The sequence below is a fragment of the Lycium barbarum genome, chromosome 12 (genome assembly GCF_019175385.1).
Source record: "Lycium barbarum isolate Lr01 chromosome 12, ASM1917538v2, whole genome shotgun sequence".
Taxonomy (NCBI): domain Eukaryota; kingdom Viridiplantae; phylum Streptophyta; class Magnoliopsida; order Solanales; family Solanaceae; genus Lycium; species Lycium barbarum.
Window position 1 is genome coordinate 90,639,081 of NC_083348.1, and position 18,573 is coordinate 90,657,653.

Here is an 18,573-nt window from a genome sequence, read left to right on the forward strand (position 1 = left end):
TTGGAAAGTCCGAAAGATATATATTGCGTGCAACGACAACTTAAATTTCTCACCTCTCCATTTGCTTATATATTTCTAAATGGAAAAATCTTCCCAAAAGTTTATGTTTAAGGAAGAAGCAGTGTGGTTTGACGACATTTAGCCTTTAATTTAGTAAGGTACTTCTTGTCCTTGACAGAATCTGACTTGATACATTCCAAACTCAATCATGTACATAGACTTGAAGGAAGGATTACATCATCAGCTTAATTACAATTCTCTTGTTTAATGAGAAAAGAAAGTAAAATCACCCTTTTATTTAAAACAAATCCCGAGATTTAAATACATCCAAACTGCCACTCATTCTCATTTTTTAGCAGCAGTTCTCCTGAACATATTATATATTGGCCCCAGAGCAAGAAATTCATGTTTGTCACAAAACAGAGCTTTTCTTGAAGACCTCAGACTCAGTTCATAGCATACTTTTGAGTCCAACTGCGAGCCATTGATTCATACTTGTTCTTATCAGTCTTGCACATATGAGCTATTTCTGGAACCAGTGGATCATCTGGATTTGGATCTGTTAGCAGTGAACATATGGACAGCAAAACCTGCAACAACAAAACCGACATCAAATATATCAAAATTGGTTGAACTGTAGAAGTTTATGCTATACTATGTATGCTCAAAAGTAATAGTCCCTTGTTTAAATGTCGGTTGTTAAATGGATTCAACTTATATACATTGATAGTCTAAATAGAGTAATATTTTCTCCGACAATATCATTTAACTTTTTTTGCAAGTACTTACCTGATTTTTCAGGTAATTAGTTTCTTTTAGGTGATGTGGATTTTATCGTTAGTATAGTATATAAGTTGTAAAAACACACGCACACACATAATAACCAGACACTAACATTACCGGATTCCAACTTTTTATTGTCAAAAAAAGTGAACATATAAACCTTTTGTGTCATGAAGTAGTAAATCACCTTGGATATGGTGAGGGCAGGACTCCACTGATCCTTAAGAATGTCCAAACAAATATTTCCATTATTGTTTATATTCGGATGGAAAACTCTGGTCCTGAAAGCCACCTGCCAACATATATGATCAACTTAATATCATCAGGCATTTGCTATTTCCCCTTCTTTTCTTTCTTTCCGTCTGTGTCCCTTTTTCTTTTAGTAGGAGGAAGGAAATGATTGTGTGAGACCAATTAAAGAACACACCTTGGGAGGTTTGAACGGGTAATCAGGGGGGAAATGGATAGTGACTTGGAAAACACCACCAGCATAAGGGCTTTCATTTGGACCTATAATAGTTGCTTGCCAGTGAAGCATATCCTGAGCTACTGGACCTGAAAAATATTATAACAGATCTTGAAAATTAGCTTTAACCAACAAACTCCTTAAACTAGTAGAAGTTTGCACTTGACAAATTTCCTAGTCTTCCCTTTGTGTCAATTTATGTATCTTACTTTCCCTTTTAATCTGCTTAAAAAGAATGTCACTTTCTATATTCAGTAAACTAACTCTTTAGTCACAATATCTCACATGACATATTTAAAACCACAAGATTTCAAAAGGCATTTTGATACATTATATTGTACATATTACCACAAGATTTAAAAGTAAAACTCCGTGTCTAATCAAATTAAATCACATAAAATGAAACGGAGGGAGTAATATTTGGTGCACCTGCACTGCATGAAGTAGGAGGGTCTCTTTGCAAGTCCCTTAGCTCCTTGAGAATTCTCCTCGATGCCATTAATACCACCACCAGTACTTAAGTTCAAAAGAGAATGATGATGAGAAGATTTGAGAAGTTAAAGCAGAGAAAAGATCAACTTGATGAACAAAGTTGGTTTTCTTAGTTTTACATATCCTCATAAGTAATGAAATGGAAGGGTATATATAAAGGAGCTAAGAGAAGAAACACAACTTTCTTTTCTTAAGTGGCCAGCCAGGTCACACATTGACATTGGTATTAGATTCTGTACCAGCAAGCACTGCACTCTTTAAACTTGAAAATGTACGATAATTGATTCTCGGCCGTGTGAAAAAACACAGAGATTATTCTTCAGAGTTGGACCGATTTGAAAACAATTAAATTTCCCTTAGGGCCTGTTTGGAAAGCCACCTGGTAATTGGAATTGGTGTAATTACTAGGGTAGTAATTACACAGCCTAGTAATTACACAGTAGTGTAATTACAACGACCTGTTTGTTTGTCATAACGTAATTACAGTGTAATTACAAGTGTACTGTTTGGTTGCACAAATGTAATTACACAGTCAGTTTAATTTAAAAATAAAATTTAATTATAAAAAAATTAAAATTAATATTTAAAAAATATTGCCTTTATAAATGATATTAAATTAGTTATTTAATAACACATTGTTTCTTAAAAATATATTAATTAATAATCATATATTTGTAACTAATATTGTAACAAAAATAATTGATATATATTTTTCAAATTAATATTTAATTTTAATTAATTATAAAACTTAAAAGAAGACTTTTTTTGTGAGACCGTCATAGATTGGATGTTTGACAAAAAAAAAATATTAATAAATATAATGCCATAATATTATTCAGATGTTTGACACAAAAAATCCATCAAATGTAAGTGAAAAATAAACAACATGCAATGTGAAAGCAAATAACTTAAAATTGAAAATATAACCTAAATTCAAAATCCAAAAGAAAAAGTTCAACATAATACTCTTATGTCAAATTCCAACATTACATAAGTAAGTTCCAACGTAACTTAAGTAAATAATTCAAAAGAAAGGAAAAATATAAGTCTATAACCCCATTCACAATGAAATTATACTTTAATAACGTCACCTGTTATATGTCAAGTTTGTTAATAACTCATTCTTTCCAATATTAAGAGGTGTAGTTTCAAATATTAGAACAATAACACGGTTATGCTAAATGAATAAAATAAAAAAATAAAAAAAATACGAGCAACTGCATGGAATTACAAGAAGTAAAGGTTGGGAATGAAAAGAAAGAAAATGAAAAATAAATAATATAAAAAGAAAAATACATTTTAAAAAATAAAAATACTAAAAAAGTAAAAAGAAAAAAGAAAAAAGAAATTAAAATAATAGAAATAAAAAAATATTTAAAATCAAAAAAATTAAAATAATAGAAATAAAATAAATTAAAAATAAAAATGAATTAAAGTAAAAAATAAACAGACTAAAAAGTAACCCTGTAATTACAGGGTGTAATTACACCCAATTCTCAGCCCCCCCTTGAGAATTGGAGAGTGTAATTACACCCTGTCAATTACACTCAATTCCCACCTAACTGTGTAATTACCTGGTCAAACAGACAGGTCAAACTGTGTAATTACACTCAATTACACCCAATTCTAATTACCTGGGTGACTTTCCAAACAGGCCCTTAGTGCTTTCCACTTTCCACTTTCCACTTTCCACTTTCCTCATTCAGCATCATTATATATTCGCTACTATTTGATTCATCCATTTCTCAAGAAACTGCTTAAAACTAGACTTATAATTAATTGCCCTAAATCGAAAAGTGCAAGTGAAAAAGTCGAACCAAATTGAACCGTGAACGCGGAATACCCTATGGGGTCGTTTAGTTGGGGAACAAGTTATCCCGGATTATATGCCCCGGTTGTTATCCCACCCTCTCACGTGGATAAAATAACGCTACAATCCCGGAATAACTAATTCCGAAAATTAGTTATACTGCAATTTTATCCCAGACAAACATGGAATAAACTCATCTCAAATTTAATCCGGGGATTAATTATCCCTTATCTCTCGTACCAAACCAGCCCTAAGTTCTTAGATATTGATGGATATTTACAAGATTTGTTTACTTACAAATTGCTCATTAGAATTGATCTTCTCAGCTCAAAAGTGGGGAAAAGGAACAAAAGAAGTTTAAATATTTCAATTTTGTAGGTTAGATGCTTCAAATCTTTACTCCATATAAGAGATTATAGTTGATATTCTTTTAAGAAAGGGGGTGGGTTGGGGAGGCATAAATTTGGTTAATGGACGGTATACATTATTCAAATATTGTGAGGCTGTGAATTGCACTGCATTTGAATGAATATACACCTTTTCCCCACCTTTCTGTATCATTGCCTTCCAATATTGAAGAATAGAAAACCATAGAAGTGAATGATGATCAATCAACTTTATGTTATCTTTGACCAAGTTTGATGAAACGCACTACTTCTTTTGGCACTATTAGAACAGGATTACAGCATCCATATATTGCACTGCTGTTTGCTGTTTACAAGATATGATTTGCATTTATTGAATTTGAAAAAGAGTCAGAAGAAATGGTTCGACCTCTTATTTTATATGTACCGATATTGTAAAGATTTTTCACACTATCAATGTAAACATGTGATAGCAGATTAATCACTTTACCAGATTACAATTAATGATCACTCGTAATAACTTTATGAGTGACTTAATTGTGTTGTAACAATTTTTATACTGTTATAGTGCAGAATCTTGTACCCCATTATAAAATATTACAAAGTCAAAGGATCTGACACATATTGTACTCAATTAAAATATGAATTCTACTAATCAAACTATAATTGATATCTGGCAATCAAGTTGCCACTTCATCCCATGTTTGTAGAGTCGATATGCTCCATTTGATTTTAATTATGAAACGAAAGTATCATAGGACTAGGGTCAACTATAGTATGCAATGTATTTGTTGTCCACGACCATTATAGAAAGAGCACCTAGTAGTGGATCACCTCGAATTACTTCTGGTATCTTATCTTTTTAGATTTTCAACTTTACAAACTTGTTCCTTTTCCCTTCTGACATAGAAAAAAGAAAGCCAAATGAAAAAGCAGAAGGGGTAGCTTTATGATCAGGCCAAGAAAATATACTAAATTGAGAAGGAAAAAAATAAATTCAAACGTTTGTTTTTTTTTTCTTTCCAATTTTTTCTTTTCTCATACCACAACAAGAACTTAATGAATCAACGGAAAGAAAAAACGTAAAAGCAAGAGCAGAATGATACTTGAAAGAAAGTAATATATCACGTCTAATATGTTCAAAAGTTTTAAAAAGTGAATACAAGGAAAATATGAAGTCAACATTGCCGGGAAAATTTCTTTTTTCTAATTGGATTCTTTCAGTCATTAATACATAAAGCAAATCAAAACAGAGAGGGCACAATACAGTGGCCTACGACAAGGTGCTGTGACTAAACAATTAGGTATCACAGCAATACAGAAAACCGAGCCACCTGAGAATTCAAGAGATCGCTTGTAACTTTAAATGAGACATACATGGACCTCCTACTTCCCGAGACAAATGACAAAGGAATATGAGGGAGATATTACAAGGAGAACAGTGACCAGTAACATCATTGGACCTACTGTTGATCACAAAATTGAGCATGCCTTTTGGGACTTTCCCTTCTTTTTCTTCTGCTTGGGTGGCTGGAGCACGACCTTGATAGCAGCATCAAAGACTGCTTTCACATTCTGCAGCAAGGACGTTTCAACCATACACTTAACAAGAAACATCTAAAAAGTACTTCAGTGCAAAAAATAAGATACTCCACAGACAACATACCTGCTGTGTTTTTGAACTACATTCAATGTAAGAAGGTGCACCAATTGTTTTCCTCAGCTCCTCACCCTAAATGTTGAAACAGGGGGATTCAAAATAAGAGGTAAAAAGAAAAGAGCAAGCAAGGTATGTCCAGCCAAGCATCAAAGAGAGGAAGCATGCTGGTGATCCTACCTGAGCAGTAGTAATTGGCACAGCGCCAGGATGGTCTACGAAGAATTGCTTATCATCCCGAAGATCTGGTCCAAAACAGGCAGAAAGTAGGATAGTTAGGCCTTGATTCTTGAAAATCATCGGCAATAAAAACAAAATACCAAAGTATACAATTAAGTAATCTGAAAAGAAAAGCAATATGAAAAGAGAAACAAAATAACAAAAAAATGAAAAACAAGTTACATTACAACAGAACGTCATAACATATGGAGCAAAATGGTGCATTTCAATAGCATGAAGAGAACAAGAAGAGAAACATATATGTATGACAAACCATGCCAATTCAAGCTTGCCCGGTATGGTGAGTAGACAATGAACTACTCCACACAAAGTGGGCATTCAAATTCAAACTCAACTGCCAGGCTACTCCTTGATTTTACTTCTATCTTTTAAAAGAGAGATTAATTTTGATCTATTAATTAAGCATTGCATTAGTACCTCTAGGCAGAGTTAATTCTTTCAACTCAATCAAAAATGAGTAAATTGAGCAAAAGTAACAAGATTACCCACATTTACTAACAACTAACCATTCACCAGCTTCACAAGATAGAAGGCCCACCATTCTCTTTGTTTGCTCTTCAGCAGTTTATATAAATCTCCTATCAGTTACTAAGAACACTAGATCAATCAATCAATTAACTACACCTTGATCCCAAATCCATTGAGGTCGGGCTATATGAATCATCTTTAGATCCATTCCACTCTATTTAGGTTCACTCAAAACTACAAGCTTTCGAAATTCACTTAACCAAGCAAGTTAGGTCATAGACTCATAGGTGCTGAAACATCCTTATATTTCCATGGCCTTTTCCGTCACTTAGTTCTTTTTATCACTCAGAACTGAAGAACAAATAGCAAAGATTGATGAGACAACTTGATGATCACCATATACATATAGATGAAACAAAATAAGATCAAATCATGTTTAATGGAATACTCACCAAGTTTTGTTCCAACAAGCACTATTGGGACACCGGGGGCATAATGCTTCAACTCAGGAATCCACTGGAAATATATAAACAAAACAAGCTTAATATTGGATAATCAGAAAAATCATCAACACAAAGGAAACAGAATGAGAAAGCTTACCTTCTTGGCAACATTTTCATAGCTGGCTTTACTAATGAGAGAGAATGCCAAAATGAAAACGTCAGCTCCACGGTAACTCAGAGGTCTTAACCTATTGTAATCCTCCTGTCCTGCAATCCGTATAAAAATCATCAGGCTCAATAAACTGCACATTAGAATTTTTCACAGTAGAGATATATGCATCGAATCAGAAGTTCATCAGCAAATGCATAGCAAATGATGTCTAAAATAGTTACCAGCAGTATCCCACAGCCCTAGGTTGACAGTACTCCCATTGACGACCACATTTGCACTGAAATTGTCGAACACAGTAGGCACATAATCCTGTCAAACGTTTCAATAAATGAGAGGAAAACAATTGATGAACATGACCAAGAACCTTCTCAGAATACACAACATACGGAATCCTCAATATGATAACACCACAACTTTCTCCAAAGCCACAATGATGTAAAGGCAGCAGATAGGGAACATTAATTGAAGTGATCCAAAAATCATCAAGTCAACACAATAGAGCAATATATTCCTTAGTTTTCTCACATTTACCGCTAATTATCACAGCTAGATTAAAAAAGGGGCACATAACAATGGAATTACAAAAGAAATCTAAAGCAAAATTGTGGGAACCACGAAACTTTCTCCAAGAGAACAAAGAACATGCAATTTTTATGACGTAATGAATTTGTAATAAGACATAAATTAGTACAGGTTAAAAAGTGGCCTGAAGCAAACAAATTTGTGAACCTGCCAAGATAACATTTTTATACCCCATATAGAAGTTGAATAACAAAAGAAAGAAACCAAACCCCACCAGCAAACCAATGCCTAATAAAAGCAAACAACAATTATGTCTCAACAAGAGGGGAAAAAATAGAGGTCCCAATTCTTTTACAATGAATACCGTATAAATAAACATGCTCTTTTCAATCAATCCATTCATAAAACAAGAACAACATTAAGAAAAAAATAAAAATACAAACCGTGGGGAAGGTATTGCTGGTGTAAGAAATCAAGAGACACGTCTTTCCAACGGCACCATCACCCACAGTAACACATTTAATAAACCTTGAAGCACTCATTTTTTTTTCCAAGCTACCCCTAAATATTCAAGAAAACCGACAACAACCCTCCTTTTCTCAGATCTTCTTAAAGAAGACCTGATCCCAACAAAAAAAAATAAAAAAAAAAATATAGTGAAATGTGGTATCTTGTTTTCTTTTGTTTTAACCTCTCCAATTCCTTACAATGGCATGAAAACCCAGCAGAGAAGAAAACCGAGACATGCCAATAAATGGTGTTTCTTTTTTCACTTGGTGAGACCCTAACCCTAATTCTACGTAAAGGGGGGAATAGAATTGAATTGAGAGATAAATGTAGAAGAGGGGAAAGGGTGAATGGAAAAGGGTAAAGAGAGAAAATGAAGAGAAATGCAGATCTAATTAGAGGTAGAGAGAGAGAAAGGGTGAAAATAATACTAATGGGTGTTGTTCATCTTTGTTTTTTCTTTTTTGGTGTTATTATAAAGGAGACCTTTCTTTTAGCCGGGAAATAATGCCGTTGAAGTGTTCAATCAAATTATGTTTCTCTTTCTGTCTATCAGTTTGGTTTATTTATACTAAAAAATAAAAATACAGTATTAATTAACCGTAGCAAAGTGACCTGAGTGCATGTGAATGATACATGTTATATTATTGTATTGAATTGGTTTAAACATCGTGGGTAAATAACAAAACAGAAAAAAAGGACATTAGAGCTTTAGTGATTCAGTAAATAGAGAGAAAAAACTCTATTTTTAAAACTCTTATATTCACGTTGGAAGTGGACTTAAGCATCTTTGGGTTATATATATAGACAACTTTGAACTCCATCTTTTTTTCCATCATTAAAAATTGATACTCAAGTACAATACAAGTCTTTCTATCGTACTTTACGACGTATATTATAATAAAACTAGGTTACTTACATGAGTTTCAATTTGAATGAATAATCCATTTATTTAGTTTTATTTTTTTTACTTTCTTATTATTTTATCTTGAGATTCTAGACCATGATAATGAAATAATATTTACCAATTAATAATATAATAAGTCTGATTTTCAATGACAAACTTAGGATATGCTGTACTAGATATCCAAAATTTTCAAATTGGGTATCTCTCACTTTTAAGTCTAATCTTGATAGGCCATGTTCACGTTTGCCTCTTTAAATTTTCAAACTTGGTATCTCTCACTTTAAAGTTTAAAGAGTTTCTGGATTTTTTTGTTTCTTATGAATTCCTCAAAAGAGAAAAATAAAATTCTCACCCTTTTTATTTCCAAAGGTCCCACCATATCTTTTCTAGACAAAAAGTACAAATCGTAGTGACAGTGTTGTGATTAATTTCCACCAACTAGTTAGTGCCTTGTATCAAAGCAGTAAGTTGGAAATTGTATTAGCCAGCGTTATATAGCTAACTCTGGAATATATGATACCTATTGTATAATAAAACATTTTTTGGTTGGAAATTTATACTTGGTCCCCAAACTGCGTCTGTCGATCTAAACGGCAGAGTAATGAAGTGCCTGAATTCCAAATAATCATTTGCCACAATTATGAAATAGATTTCCACTACCTGATCATATTACTGCTAGAAATTGGAGTTCAGTGAAAGATGTGCACCTATCATTTTCTTCTGTTTTCCTTTTCATATTTTTCTCCCAAGCCATTCTTCCATTTGACATTAATTTGATATCATCATTGAACAAAAGTAATAGTAGTACTAACTGATTATAAGAGAGTTAGCATTAGTTATTATGAATTGACAGAGTGATTTAAGACGATTGAGACCACCGCAATTAATACTAAAAATTGACGCTACTAGTAGGCGCCTATAACTTTATCAATATTTGTTAGGTACAAGCTTTTTTAGAATGACAATTTGGTGCAACAACTGCAACCATGTTCTCACGGAATTGTTTGCTTAATTTAGTGGCCAAATTCCAGCTGTTTAAAGGAGGTACCTAGCAGGTGGATATTGGTTCACAAGAAATCCCAACATAGAGGTATTAATTGAAAAGAATCAGTCACTAAATTCAAGTCCAGTTGTCTAATTGAAGTGGCCAAATAGCAAATTCCTCCATAAGTAGCTGTAAGTTTACATGTTTGACCAAAAATATAAGTACATGGGACTAATTTTATCATCATTCGTGGAATGAACAGCTAAAAAAGAACAGCATTTGATTCAGCAAGTATACTAATTGAAAAGACAACCCATCCATTATGAATATTATTAGCAGATACAACAGTATGGGGCTCCACTATTAAGCCAATGTCCAAATCGATAAAGCCCTACAAGTATAATGAATAATTGACAGCGTAAAAATACACACACAAATGCTGTATACAAAACATTTGAAAGCTCGAGATATTATTACACTAACCAAGGGTAAGAACCAGCAAAAAGGCATCTAGTATTTCATGGAGGGCATGAGCATACCTCCAAGTGAAAACTGCCCACAACCTTGAGCCACCTTTTCAGAGGAGGACTAAGGGTTTCAGCAGATCACCAGCGCTTGTATTTTAACCGAGCAAATTACCTCTATGTCACAACCACGATTGATTAAGATTTGGAAAATGCACGCAGTGTTTCGTCAAGGGCCTTCTGGTCATATTCACCTGTAAAGACACAGTTACCTAGTGGACCTTTTAGAAGTATCAGTCTTAGCTTCCCATCTGCCACTTTTTTATCAACCTGACACCCAAAACAACAAAATCAATGGTTGAAGCAATGACTTCTAACTATTAAGAGCTCAAAAAACTAGTGACTCTTACAGCCATGATAGACTTGAACATTTCCACAGTCATAGTCTCTGGAGGTGAAGTCGGCAACTTTGCCTGTTGTAAGATCTTGTGCACCCTCTCTACCAGTGAATCATCAATCCAACCAAGGCGGCGTGACATGTCAACAGCCATGACCTGAAAGAAATTTGTAACTAGTTCATGCATCACGTACACTAATATAAAGTTGTCCCTCTATTTTCTTATGCTTTCTCCTTGTTTCACGTTTCGCTGAGAAGCTGTCTAGTAGGGGAAGAGACAACTTGCATAGGAGGTGATGGAAGTATGAAAACCATACCGTGCCAGCAGCAACTGCTTCTCCATGAAGCCACTGCCCATAGCCAAAGCCAGTCTCAACTGCCTGCAAGTGAGAGGATATTACCTCAAGAAATTACTTTAACAGAAGCCTATGTAACATTTGATATTATCCTTAAGATACAAAGATTTGATTGTTTGACCATCAACAAAAGCATTCCTTTCCAAACAAGGTAGTAGAGACTTCCAGCCAAGCGTCAAAGTCCCTTGAGCATTTTAAGATGAAGACAAACAAAACATTGAAACTTACGAACTGGCATAAAGTAGTAATGACACAACTGTTTCCTTTAACAATGGTAGACTTAACTCTTAACAGGCAAACAAACAAGTCAATGATGAGACACCAAGAAATGGTCATCAAGCTCCTGTAAAATAGCAGCAAAAGGAATGCACAACAATTGTCAAACACTTACATGACCAAAGGTATGACCCAAGTTCAAAGTTGCCCTCAGTCCGCTTTCTTTCTCATCTTGAGAAACAACATCTGCTTTGTTTTCACAGGAACGCTTGATAGCATAGGTAAACGCAGCGGGGTCCCTGGAAAAGCATAACCGTTTTCAGTAACGTGTGAAATTGCATCAGATAGCCAGCTTACATTACTCTTAGCAAGTATGAAAGCTTCAGGTTATGATATGGATGACTCAGTTCGAGTCATACGAACATTGCTGTAATACTTGTGACACCAGCTTGAGTTTCGACTTATCCAGAAAAGGTTATGATATGAGAAAATAATAACATTTATATTTATGCAGGGATGTTAAATACAAAAGAAGAGAAACTTCCAATTGATGCACAATATAAAGCTAAAAAGATTTAACACATTCCTAACCAATGGGTGGGCCACATAACTCCTCCACTCGGATTCCTCTATTTCTCAGCAGGGTGTTTTACATTCTTAATGGGCCATATAAGATGGTAGAAAATTTTAGCTTTGTGCCTATGTAAGTCTCTTTCTAGAGATGAAGCTGGACAAAACTAAAAGTTGGCAATCGACTACTCAATGACATATAAATAATAATTATTGTTTACCTTGCTAATAATAATGGCATATTCTGTTCTTGCCACTCAAAAAACTCAGCGTCTCTAATAAGTCCATATTTTATCACCTCTGCAAGGCCAGATGCTAATTCTCTATCTGGTAAAGTATTCAAGGTTTCCGTGTCTACAAGCACACACTGCGGTTGGTAGAATGCTCCAATCATATTTTTACCAAGCGGATGGTTTATTCCAGTTTTGCCTCCAACAGAAGAATCTACCTAAAGACATTGGGCCAAAGAACAGGATACAAAAGTTAGCCTACTAAAGAGAAGAATCCATAGTCATCAAACTAGAAGACATAATGTGTAACTGTAATGTCCATCTGATATGCATGGAATTGATTATAGAAAACAAAAAAATCAGAGAACCTATGGCCAAAGAACAGGATATAAGAGTTAGCATCACTAAGTGAAGAATCCATACTCATATCAAACTAGATACAATAATGCACATTTCAAGTCACATGTAATTGGTTATAGAAAAGAGAAAAACTCAGCGAACCTGTGCCATAACAGTGGTAGGAATCTGAATAAAATTAACTCCACGGAGGTAGGAAGCGGCGGCATATCCACACATGTCACCTATGACTCCACCACCGAGGGCGACGAATGTACAACGACGGTCCAGCCTTGATTCAATGGCTTTATCAAAGACTTTCATAAGAGTTTCCTGAAATAGCATATTGGCAACGTCACATAAACCTTATAGATAAAATGTTTCTCCTGAAACTCATATTCTTGAAGCCCAAAGCTGCTTACCATGTTTTTAAATTGCTCACCATCTGGCAAAATGACACTTTCTACAGTAACGTTAGGGTTTCCATCTGTCAAAGCGCGTATAGTTTTATCGAGATATAGAGGAGCAACTGTAGTGTTAGTAACTACAAGGACTCTCTTCCCATGAATATGTCTGCAAATAAGACAGAAGGAAATTAAACATGGAAATTCACAAGAAGTCGCAAACGAATATACAGACACACACACAACATAGAGAAAGTTCCAAAATAAAACTGGAAACAACTCAAGTTAGGCCAAAAAATATTATAATGATCGATCAAATGGGTTTCTTAATTTCCTTTGAATAAGTAAAAACAACCAATCAACAATCAAATGAAACCAAAACTCTGAGATTTTCATATTTCTTTCTGAAAACTTATAAATCAATATCCACATAAATCAGCAAATGAAACCATAACCTTGAGAGTGAGAAATATTTTGTATTAGTGCTAAGCAACCCGGACTAGCACAATCCAATATTATTTGGTCCTCCGGACCAGTTTGGCCCTCTTTTATAGGAAAGCGGGGCTCACAGTGACAGGCAACAGTAACATTCGTTCACCTCACTACCTTTTTATTTTGTTGTTTTCTGTATCCATTTATGCTTGGTCATTTTTTACTACAAAAACGAAAAGCTATTGTTGTAAGCCTGTAACAACATTCTAGGTTTTACTGCTGGATGTCAATATGTTGATTTCAATACATCTCATGTTGCAAAGTGGCAGATTAACTAATTGTGACTTGTGAGTCACTTTCATGCCGTGACAGCTTGTAATGGACTATGTTTTCATGAAAATCATTGGTCCAGAGAGAGAAGGTTTGTGTATAAATTGTTAATCTTCATTTATATGCACCTTCACCAACTAATCTTTATATGCATCATAAAAATAACACGTTTTTGAGCGCATTCCTATCGCTTTTACATACAAAGAAGACTATAAGTCAAGCTAACCCATCATTTATAACTTTTTTTTTATAGGTAACCCATCCTTTATAACTAGCGCCGCATGTGCACTTTACCAATCTCTGCTCACGTTTTGTACCATACTTGCGCAATGTGATAGAAGGTTTACAGGAAATCCAATATTCATGAGTTCTGATAACACTACCAGTATATTGTGAAAATACATGTCGTTTGAAAACTCTATTAAGACGTAGCTAAAATTCCATTGGAACCAACTATAGGAACAGAAAATGAAGAACTTTTAGGAGGTACTGAATTCATTGCCCAGCGAGTAGACCCTTCTCTCCCCTACTTTAATTGTAAGCTGGTGTTGCATGTAGGGGGAGGATGGTGATCAGTTGCTGTCACACTGTAAAGTGGCCTCACAGTTTTGGGCGGTAGTTCTCTTTGTTTGACATCGATGGAGTGCACCGATAGACAGTGTTAGAGGTTATGGCGAGTTGAAGGATAAGGGAGTTGGCGAAAGCATATTGGACCGCTAATCCACCATGCGTTTTTGGTTTATATGAAATGAAAGGAATGGAAGGATGTTCCAAGGCAACAAGAGAAGTGTAATTAACACCCTTTGTATAATTTATACTTTGGTGTCTAGAAAGAACGCCATTTTGTATAGATGGTTGTATAGGCTTGATAGGACATCAAGATTAGCCTACGTTTCCACTTTGTACTTGTTTTTTTCTGTAACCTTGGTCAATTAATTAAATGATATTTCACTTATCAAGAAAGTCCTGCAAACTCAACCACTATCACCAAAACAGAACTTCTCCCTGTACAGCCTATTTAGCTGAAAGAAATTGGCAATGATGAGCTAACTCTTAAAAGCATAAGACATGGTGTATATTACCAGCATTATAATTGAGCCAGACATATGATTCTACGCTCTATACCACCTAGGACATCGAATGTCATAAAAACCTGGCATTTTGTCTTCAGAAACAACCAAATTCAGAACAATCAAATATTCTTATCCTGTACTCTATCCTAATTCGCCAGGCATATTTCTTTCTGCAGATGTTAAGAGCTCTCCTTCCCCACGCGAACTTTTCAGTGAAAGAATTAAGTTCCTAATTTAACTTAACATCATCGATGTATCTGATTATAAGCAATTATGTTCACTCTGTCAGCCCAACTGATATTAAAGAATGCAAAAAAAAGTAGTCCAACCGAATGCAAAAGTTCTCTTGTTATTTGTACTAAAGAAAAGTTTTTACTCAATTGCTAAATTCTAAATCTGTCTAATTTCCTCCTCCTCCTTCTTATATAGTCATTTTAACTTTACAAAAAGGTATGCAGCTAACAGATAACATTTAAAAACTCGAATCTAAGCAGTAAGGAAGACTTGGTTAAATTGAAGGTGGAAATAGCAAAAGTGAAGTACCTTTGAAGGAGGTCAGGTTGATCAAGAATTCCAGCCCCAATATAAATGGGGTAGCTCCGATTACCCAGATCCACTTCAACAACTGTGGGTGTCTCAGAACTCGCTTTACTCGGGGACTTATCCATCACTTTCGTCGCAGAAGTTGCCAACACCTTCAATCGTGTGGCTTTCGACTTCAACACACACTTGGAACAAGGTAAAGAGCCGGCAGCAGGGAAACGCACGTGGATGTCACGTGGAATTGCTTTGGATTGGTGGAGTTGGTGGGCGGAACTGGTGAAAGATAAAGCCTGTTTTGGGCAGAAAGACGACGCCATGGAGGTTGGTGCCAAGGAAGGATTGTGGCGTCGATAATTTGTGGGTGGTTTGGTGGGTTATGGGACTTTTCATTTCATAGTCATAGTGTTATAAGATTAAAAGATTGTTTAGGTGGGAATAGAGATGGAGGGCGTGGTAGGTGGAATTTTGGAAAATGCTTTTTTCTGGTACAAGTTTTTCGAGGCCCTACTGAGGGGCGAAATGCACAAATAGCCATTTTTACGACTTGCTATTTAACAAATAGCTGAAATTTATAAAAGTTTAATCGCCTCCTATTCTCCTAATGAAACTTCACAAAAAATATGAACTACTATAACCTAACTTTAGATCTCGAGTTTGAAGGGTTCGAGTTCACGAATCATCGTTTTTTGAGCGATGTTTAGGTTTTAATTAAGATTTACAAATTATTTAAAATTTAGCCATAACTTAGATAAAAACAGTGATCGCTTCTATTCTTCTTCTCCTTCTCGTTTCTTCTGCACAGCGTGTTTCTCCTCCTCTTCTTTTTCTCCTTGTTGTTTCTTCTGCGCATTGTGTTTCTTCTTCTTCTTCTATTATTATTATTATTATTATTATTATTATTAATGACGATTTTCATATCCCAACCAAAGATGACACTCATATCGTATAAGTTTCAACACCTTATTTTCCTAGGAATACTAATTGAAATTTTAGCTACATAATTTAAACTTAAAGACACTGAGTCCTTAAGTTTGAGCTGTGAAATTCGAACATAAAGGACACAGTTTGATAAAAAGCGACATCAAATAGGTCACTATTATTGTTGCTTAGTTTCATTTTTTTTCTTTCTTCTTCTCCGATGGCAATTGAACTTCATAGCACAAACCTAAAGTTACTACATGTTCCAGACTTCATGACACAAAGTCCTGAAGTTTAAATTAGAAAACTAAAATCTTGAACGTTTGAGCTAAAAAAAAAATAACTTCTACAGTTTCGTGAGGTATTGAAAAATTTGAACTTAAGGATACAATCTCCTAAATTTAAACGGGATTATTAAACTTCATGAGATACTGCCTTGAAGTTTGAGGAAACGGAGGGGAAGAATTAGCAATATTTGTTCACTTTTTATTGTAAGTAAACGTTAAATAATTTGTAGTCTTTGGCTTAGATTTACACAACAGTCCCGGAATTGGTTACATAGTGTCATTTTCACTGTCTGAAGTTCAAATGGAGTTCTATTAGACAGTTAACATCCAATTCAAGTAGTCCGAATCCTAGTCCGAATATAACTCCTAATCCTACAGCAATTGGTTAATTGTTCGTAGTCTTACGTTGTATGTAGGATTCCTAGACTTGGTTGTCTTTGTTTTGTATATATTCCCTCACGTATCAATGTAACACTGTGCAAGAAATAATATACTTCAAGTTCTGGCAAATACCGATCTTTGTGTTCTATTATGGTATCACAGCCAATATCGGACTCGTCACCCACCTCTCATTCTCAAGCAATCACGATGAATTCTGGCAACCGTCTTTTCCATCACCCCTCCATCATGCACATCACCTTATCTCAATCAAGTTAAATTCTTCTAACTACTTATTCTGGCAAACACAGATTCTCCCATTCCTTCGTGGCCAAAACCTTTACAGATACGTTGATGGCAGTATCCCGTGCCCTCCATCTCACATCTCGGGCAAAGAAAACAATGATAAAGAAGGTCTTGTTCCGAATCCAGCCTATTCTCAATGGATTCAGCAGGACCAAGTTATTCTTAGTCTCTCGTCACTTTTCGAAGAAATAATTCCAATTGTTATTGGTCTTTCCACAGCCAAAGAATTTTGGGACACGTTGAAGGCTGCTCTTTCCTCGCCTTCTAATACCAGAATTCTCAATCTTCATATGCAACTTCAAAATATGAAGCAAGATGATCTGAATATCACTCAATATCTTCATAAAGCCAAACTCATATATGATGAGCTAGCTGCTGTCGGTCGTCCTCTCACATTTTCCGATCAGAATATCTACCTATTCAAAGGACTGCGAAGTGATTTTAAAGATATCGTCACAACTTTATCTGCTCGGCCATAACCTGTTTCTTGTAGCTATTGGTTTTTCGCCCTCCAAAACTGATATGTCTCTTTTTCTGTATGCTGCCAACAATGTAGTTGCCTACTTGCTCGTTTATGTTAATGACATTATACTTATTGGAAGCCAACCTCACTTTTTTGACTCTATCATCTCGAAGCTGGGCGCGGAATTTTCCATTCGTGACTTGGGTCTTCTAAGTTTCTTTTTGGGTGTTGAAGTGAGAAGATCTAACAGCGGGCTGTCCCTCTCGCAGCAGCAATATGTTCACACCTTGCTGTCCAGATCAAATATGTTGAATTGCAAACCTGTTCGCACACCTATGGCTCCAAATACCAAGGTGTATGCTGGAGATAGCTCTCAGTTTGATGATCCGACCTTGTACCGTAATATTGTTGGAGCTTTACAACATGTAACGCTCACTAGATCAGATCTTGCATTTGCGGTCAATAAGGTGTGTCAGTTTTTGCACTCCAACTCAAAACCATTGGCCCGCTGTTAAACGCATACTTCGATCTCTCAAGCACACTGTCAATAGTCATTTCTTCATTCCCAGATCAGCCAACTTCTGTCTCCAAGCTTTCACTGATTCTGACTGGGCAGGGTCCTTGGATGATCGCAAGTCCACAGGTGGTTACGCTATTTATTTCGGCACTGGTTTCTTGGTCCTCTATAAAGCAACGTACTGTTTCTCGCTCTCTACTGAGTCTGAATATAAAGCCCTTGCTGGTGCTGCTGCTGAGCTTACTTGGCTTCAATCCCTGTTGTTTGAATTTGGCATTTCAGTCCGCTGCCCTCCTGTTCTTTGGTGCGACAAATTAGGAGCTGCATATCTTTCCATCAATCCCATATTTCATGCTCGCACTAAGCATGTGGAGATCGACCTTTATTTCGTCCGAGACAAAGTGGCACGGAAGGACCTTTCTGTTCAATTTCTCTCAACGAAAGATCAACTTGCTGATGTTCTCACCAAGCCCTTAGCTACTGCCAGATTTGAATTTCCAATCTCCAAACTGAATGTCGTTTCCCCACCTTCAGCT

The 18,573-nt window shown here is 35.5% G+C and overlaps 3 protein-coding genes across 3 annotated transcripts; all 3 read right to left on the bottom strand.

Moving 5' to 3' along the window:
* Positions 1-171: 171 nt before the first annotated feature.
* On the bottom strand, positions 172-1,878 carry LOC132621097 (ubiquitin-conjugating enzyme E2 10-like). Its single transcript, XM_060335249.1, has 4 exons — positions 1,679-1,878; positions 1,211-1,338; positions 971-1,075; positions 172-590 (listed from the first exon to the last, which is right to left on the bottom strand). The coding sequence occupies exons 1-4, from the start codon at positions 1,746-1,748 to the stop codon at positions 447-449; spliced, it is 447 nt and encodes a 148-aa protein (XP_060191232.1). The 5' UTR covers positions 1,749-1,878; the 3' UTR covers positions 172-446.
* A 3,222-nt stretch (positions 1,879-5,100) lies between these two features.
* Positions 5,101-8,457, bottom strand: LOC132621231 (rac-like GTP-binding protein ARAC11). Its single transcript, XM_060335415.1, has 7 exons — positions 7,862-8,457; positions 7,118-7,205; positions 6,882-6,991; positions 6,734-6,797; positions 5,754-5,818; positions 5,583-5,648; positions 5,101-5,491 (listed from the first exon to the last, which is right to left on the bottom strand). The coding sequence occupies exons 1-7, from the start codon at positions 7,958-7,960 to the stop codon at positions 5,390-5,392; spliced, it is 594 nt and encodes a 197-aa protein (XP_060191398.1). The 5' UTR covers positions 7,961-8,457; the 3' UTR covers positions 5,101-5,389.
* Positions 8,458-10,111: 1,654 nt separating this feature from the next.
* LOC132621230 (3-dehydroquinate synthase, chloroplastic) lies at positions 10,112-15,644 on the bottom strand. Its single transcript, XM_060335413.1, has 8 exons — positions 15,169-15,644; positions 12,809-12,959; positions 12,552-12,719; positions 12,042-12,268; positions 11,426-11,549; positions 10,996-11,058; positions 10,692-10,835; positions 10,112-10,611 (listed from the first exon to the last, which is right to left on the bottom strand). The coding sequence occupies exons 1-8, from the start codon at positions 15,483-15,485 to the stop codon at positions 10,480-10,482; spliced, it is 1,326 nt and encodes a 441-aa protein (XP_060191396.1). The 5' UTR covers positions 15,486-15,644; the 3' UTR covers positions 10,112-10,479.
* Between the last annotated feature and the right edge of the window lie 2,929 nt (positions 15,645-18,573).

Coding starts and splice junctions, on each gene's coding strand:
- LOC132621097 (XM_060335249.1), bottom strand. CDS start 1,748: ATGGCATCGAGGAGAATTCTCAAGGAGCTAAGGGACTTGCAAAGAGAC. Junction 1,339..1,678: donor TCCTACTTCATGCAGTGCAG/GTGCACCAAATA, acceptor AATATTTTTCAG/GTCCAGTAGCTCAGGATATG. Junction 591..970: donor CTGCCCTCACCATATCCAAG/GTGATTTACTAC, acceptor TTGTTGTTGCAG/GTTTTGCTGTCCATATGTTC.
- LOC132621231 (XM_060335415.1), bottom strand. CDS start 7,960: ATGAGTGCTTCAAGGTTTATTAAATGTGTTACTGTGGGTGATGGTGCC. Junction 7,206..7,861: donor CCAGCAATACCTTCCCCACG/GTTTGTATTTTT, acceptor AACGTTTGACAG/GATTATGTGCCTACTGTGTT. Junction 5,649..5,753: donor TGCCAATTACTACTGCTCAG/GTAGGATCACCA, acceptor TTCAACATTTAG/GGTGAGGAGCTGAGGAAAAC.
- LOC132621230 (XM_060335413.1), bottom strand. CDS start 15,485: ATGGCGTCGTCTTTCTGCCCAAAACAGGCTTTATCTTTCACCAGTTCC. Junction 11,550..12,041: donor ATGCCATTATTATTAGCAAG/GTAAACAATAAT, acceptor ATGCTTTTCCAG/GGACCCCGCTGCGTTTACCT. Junction 11,059..11,425: donor TGGGTCATACCTTTGGTCAT/GTAAGTGTTTGA, acceptor TCTCACTTGCAG/GCAGTTGAGACTGGCTTTGG.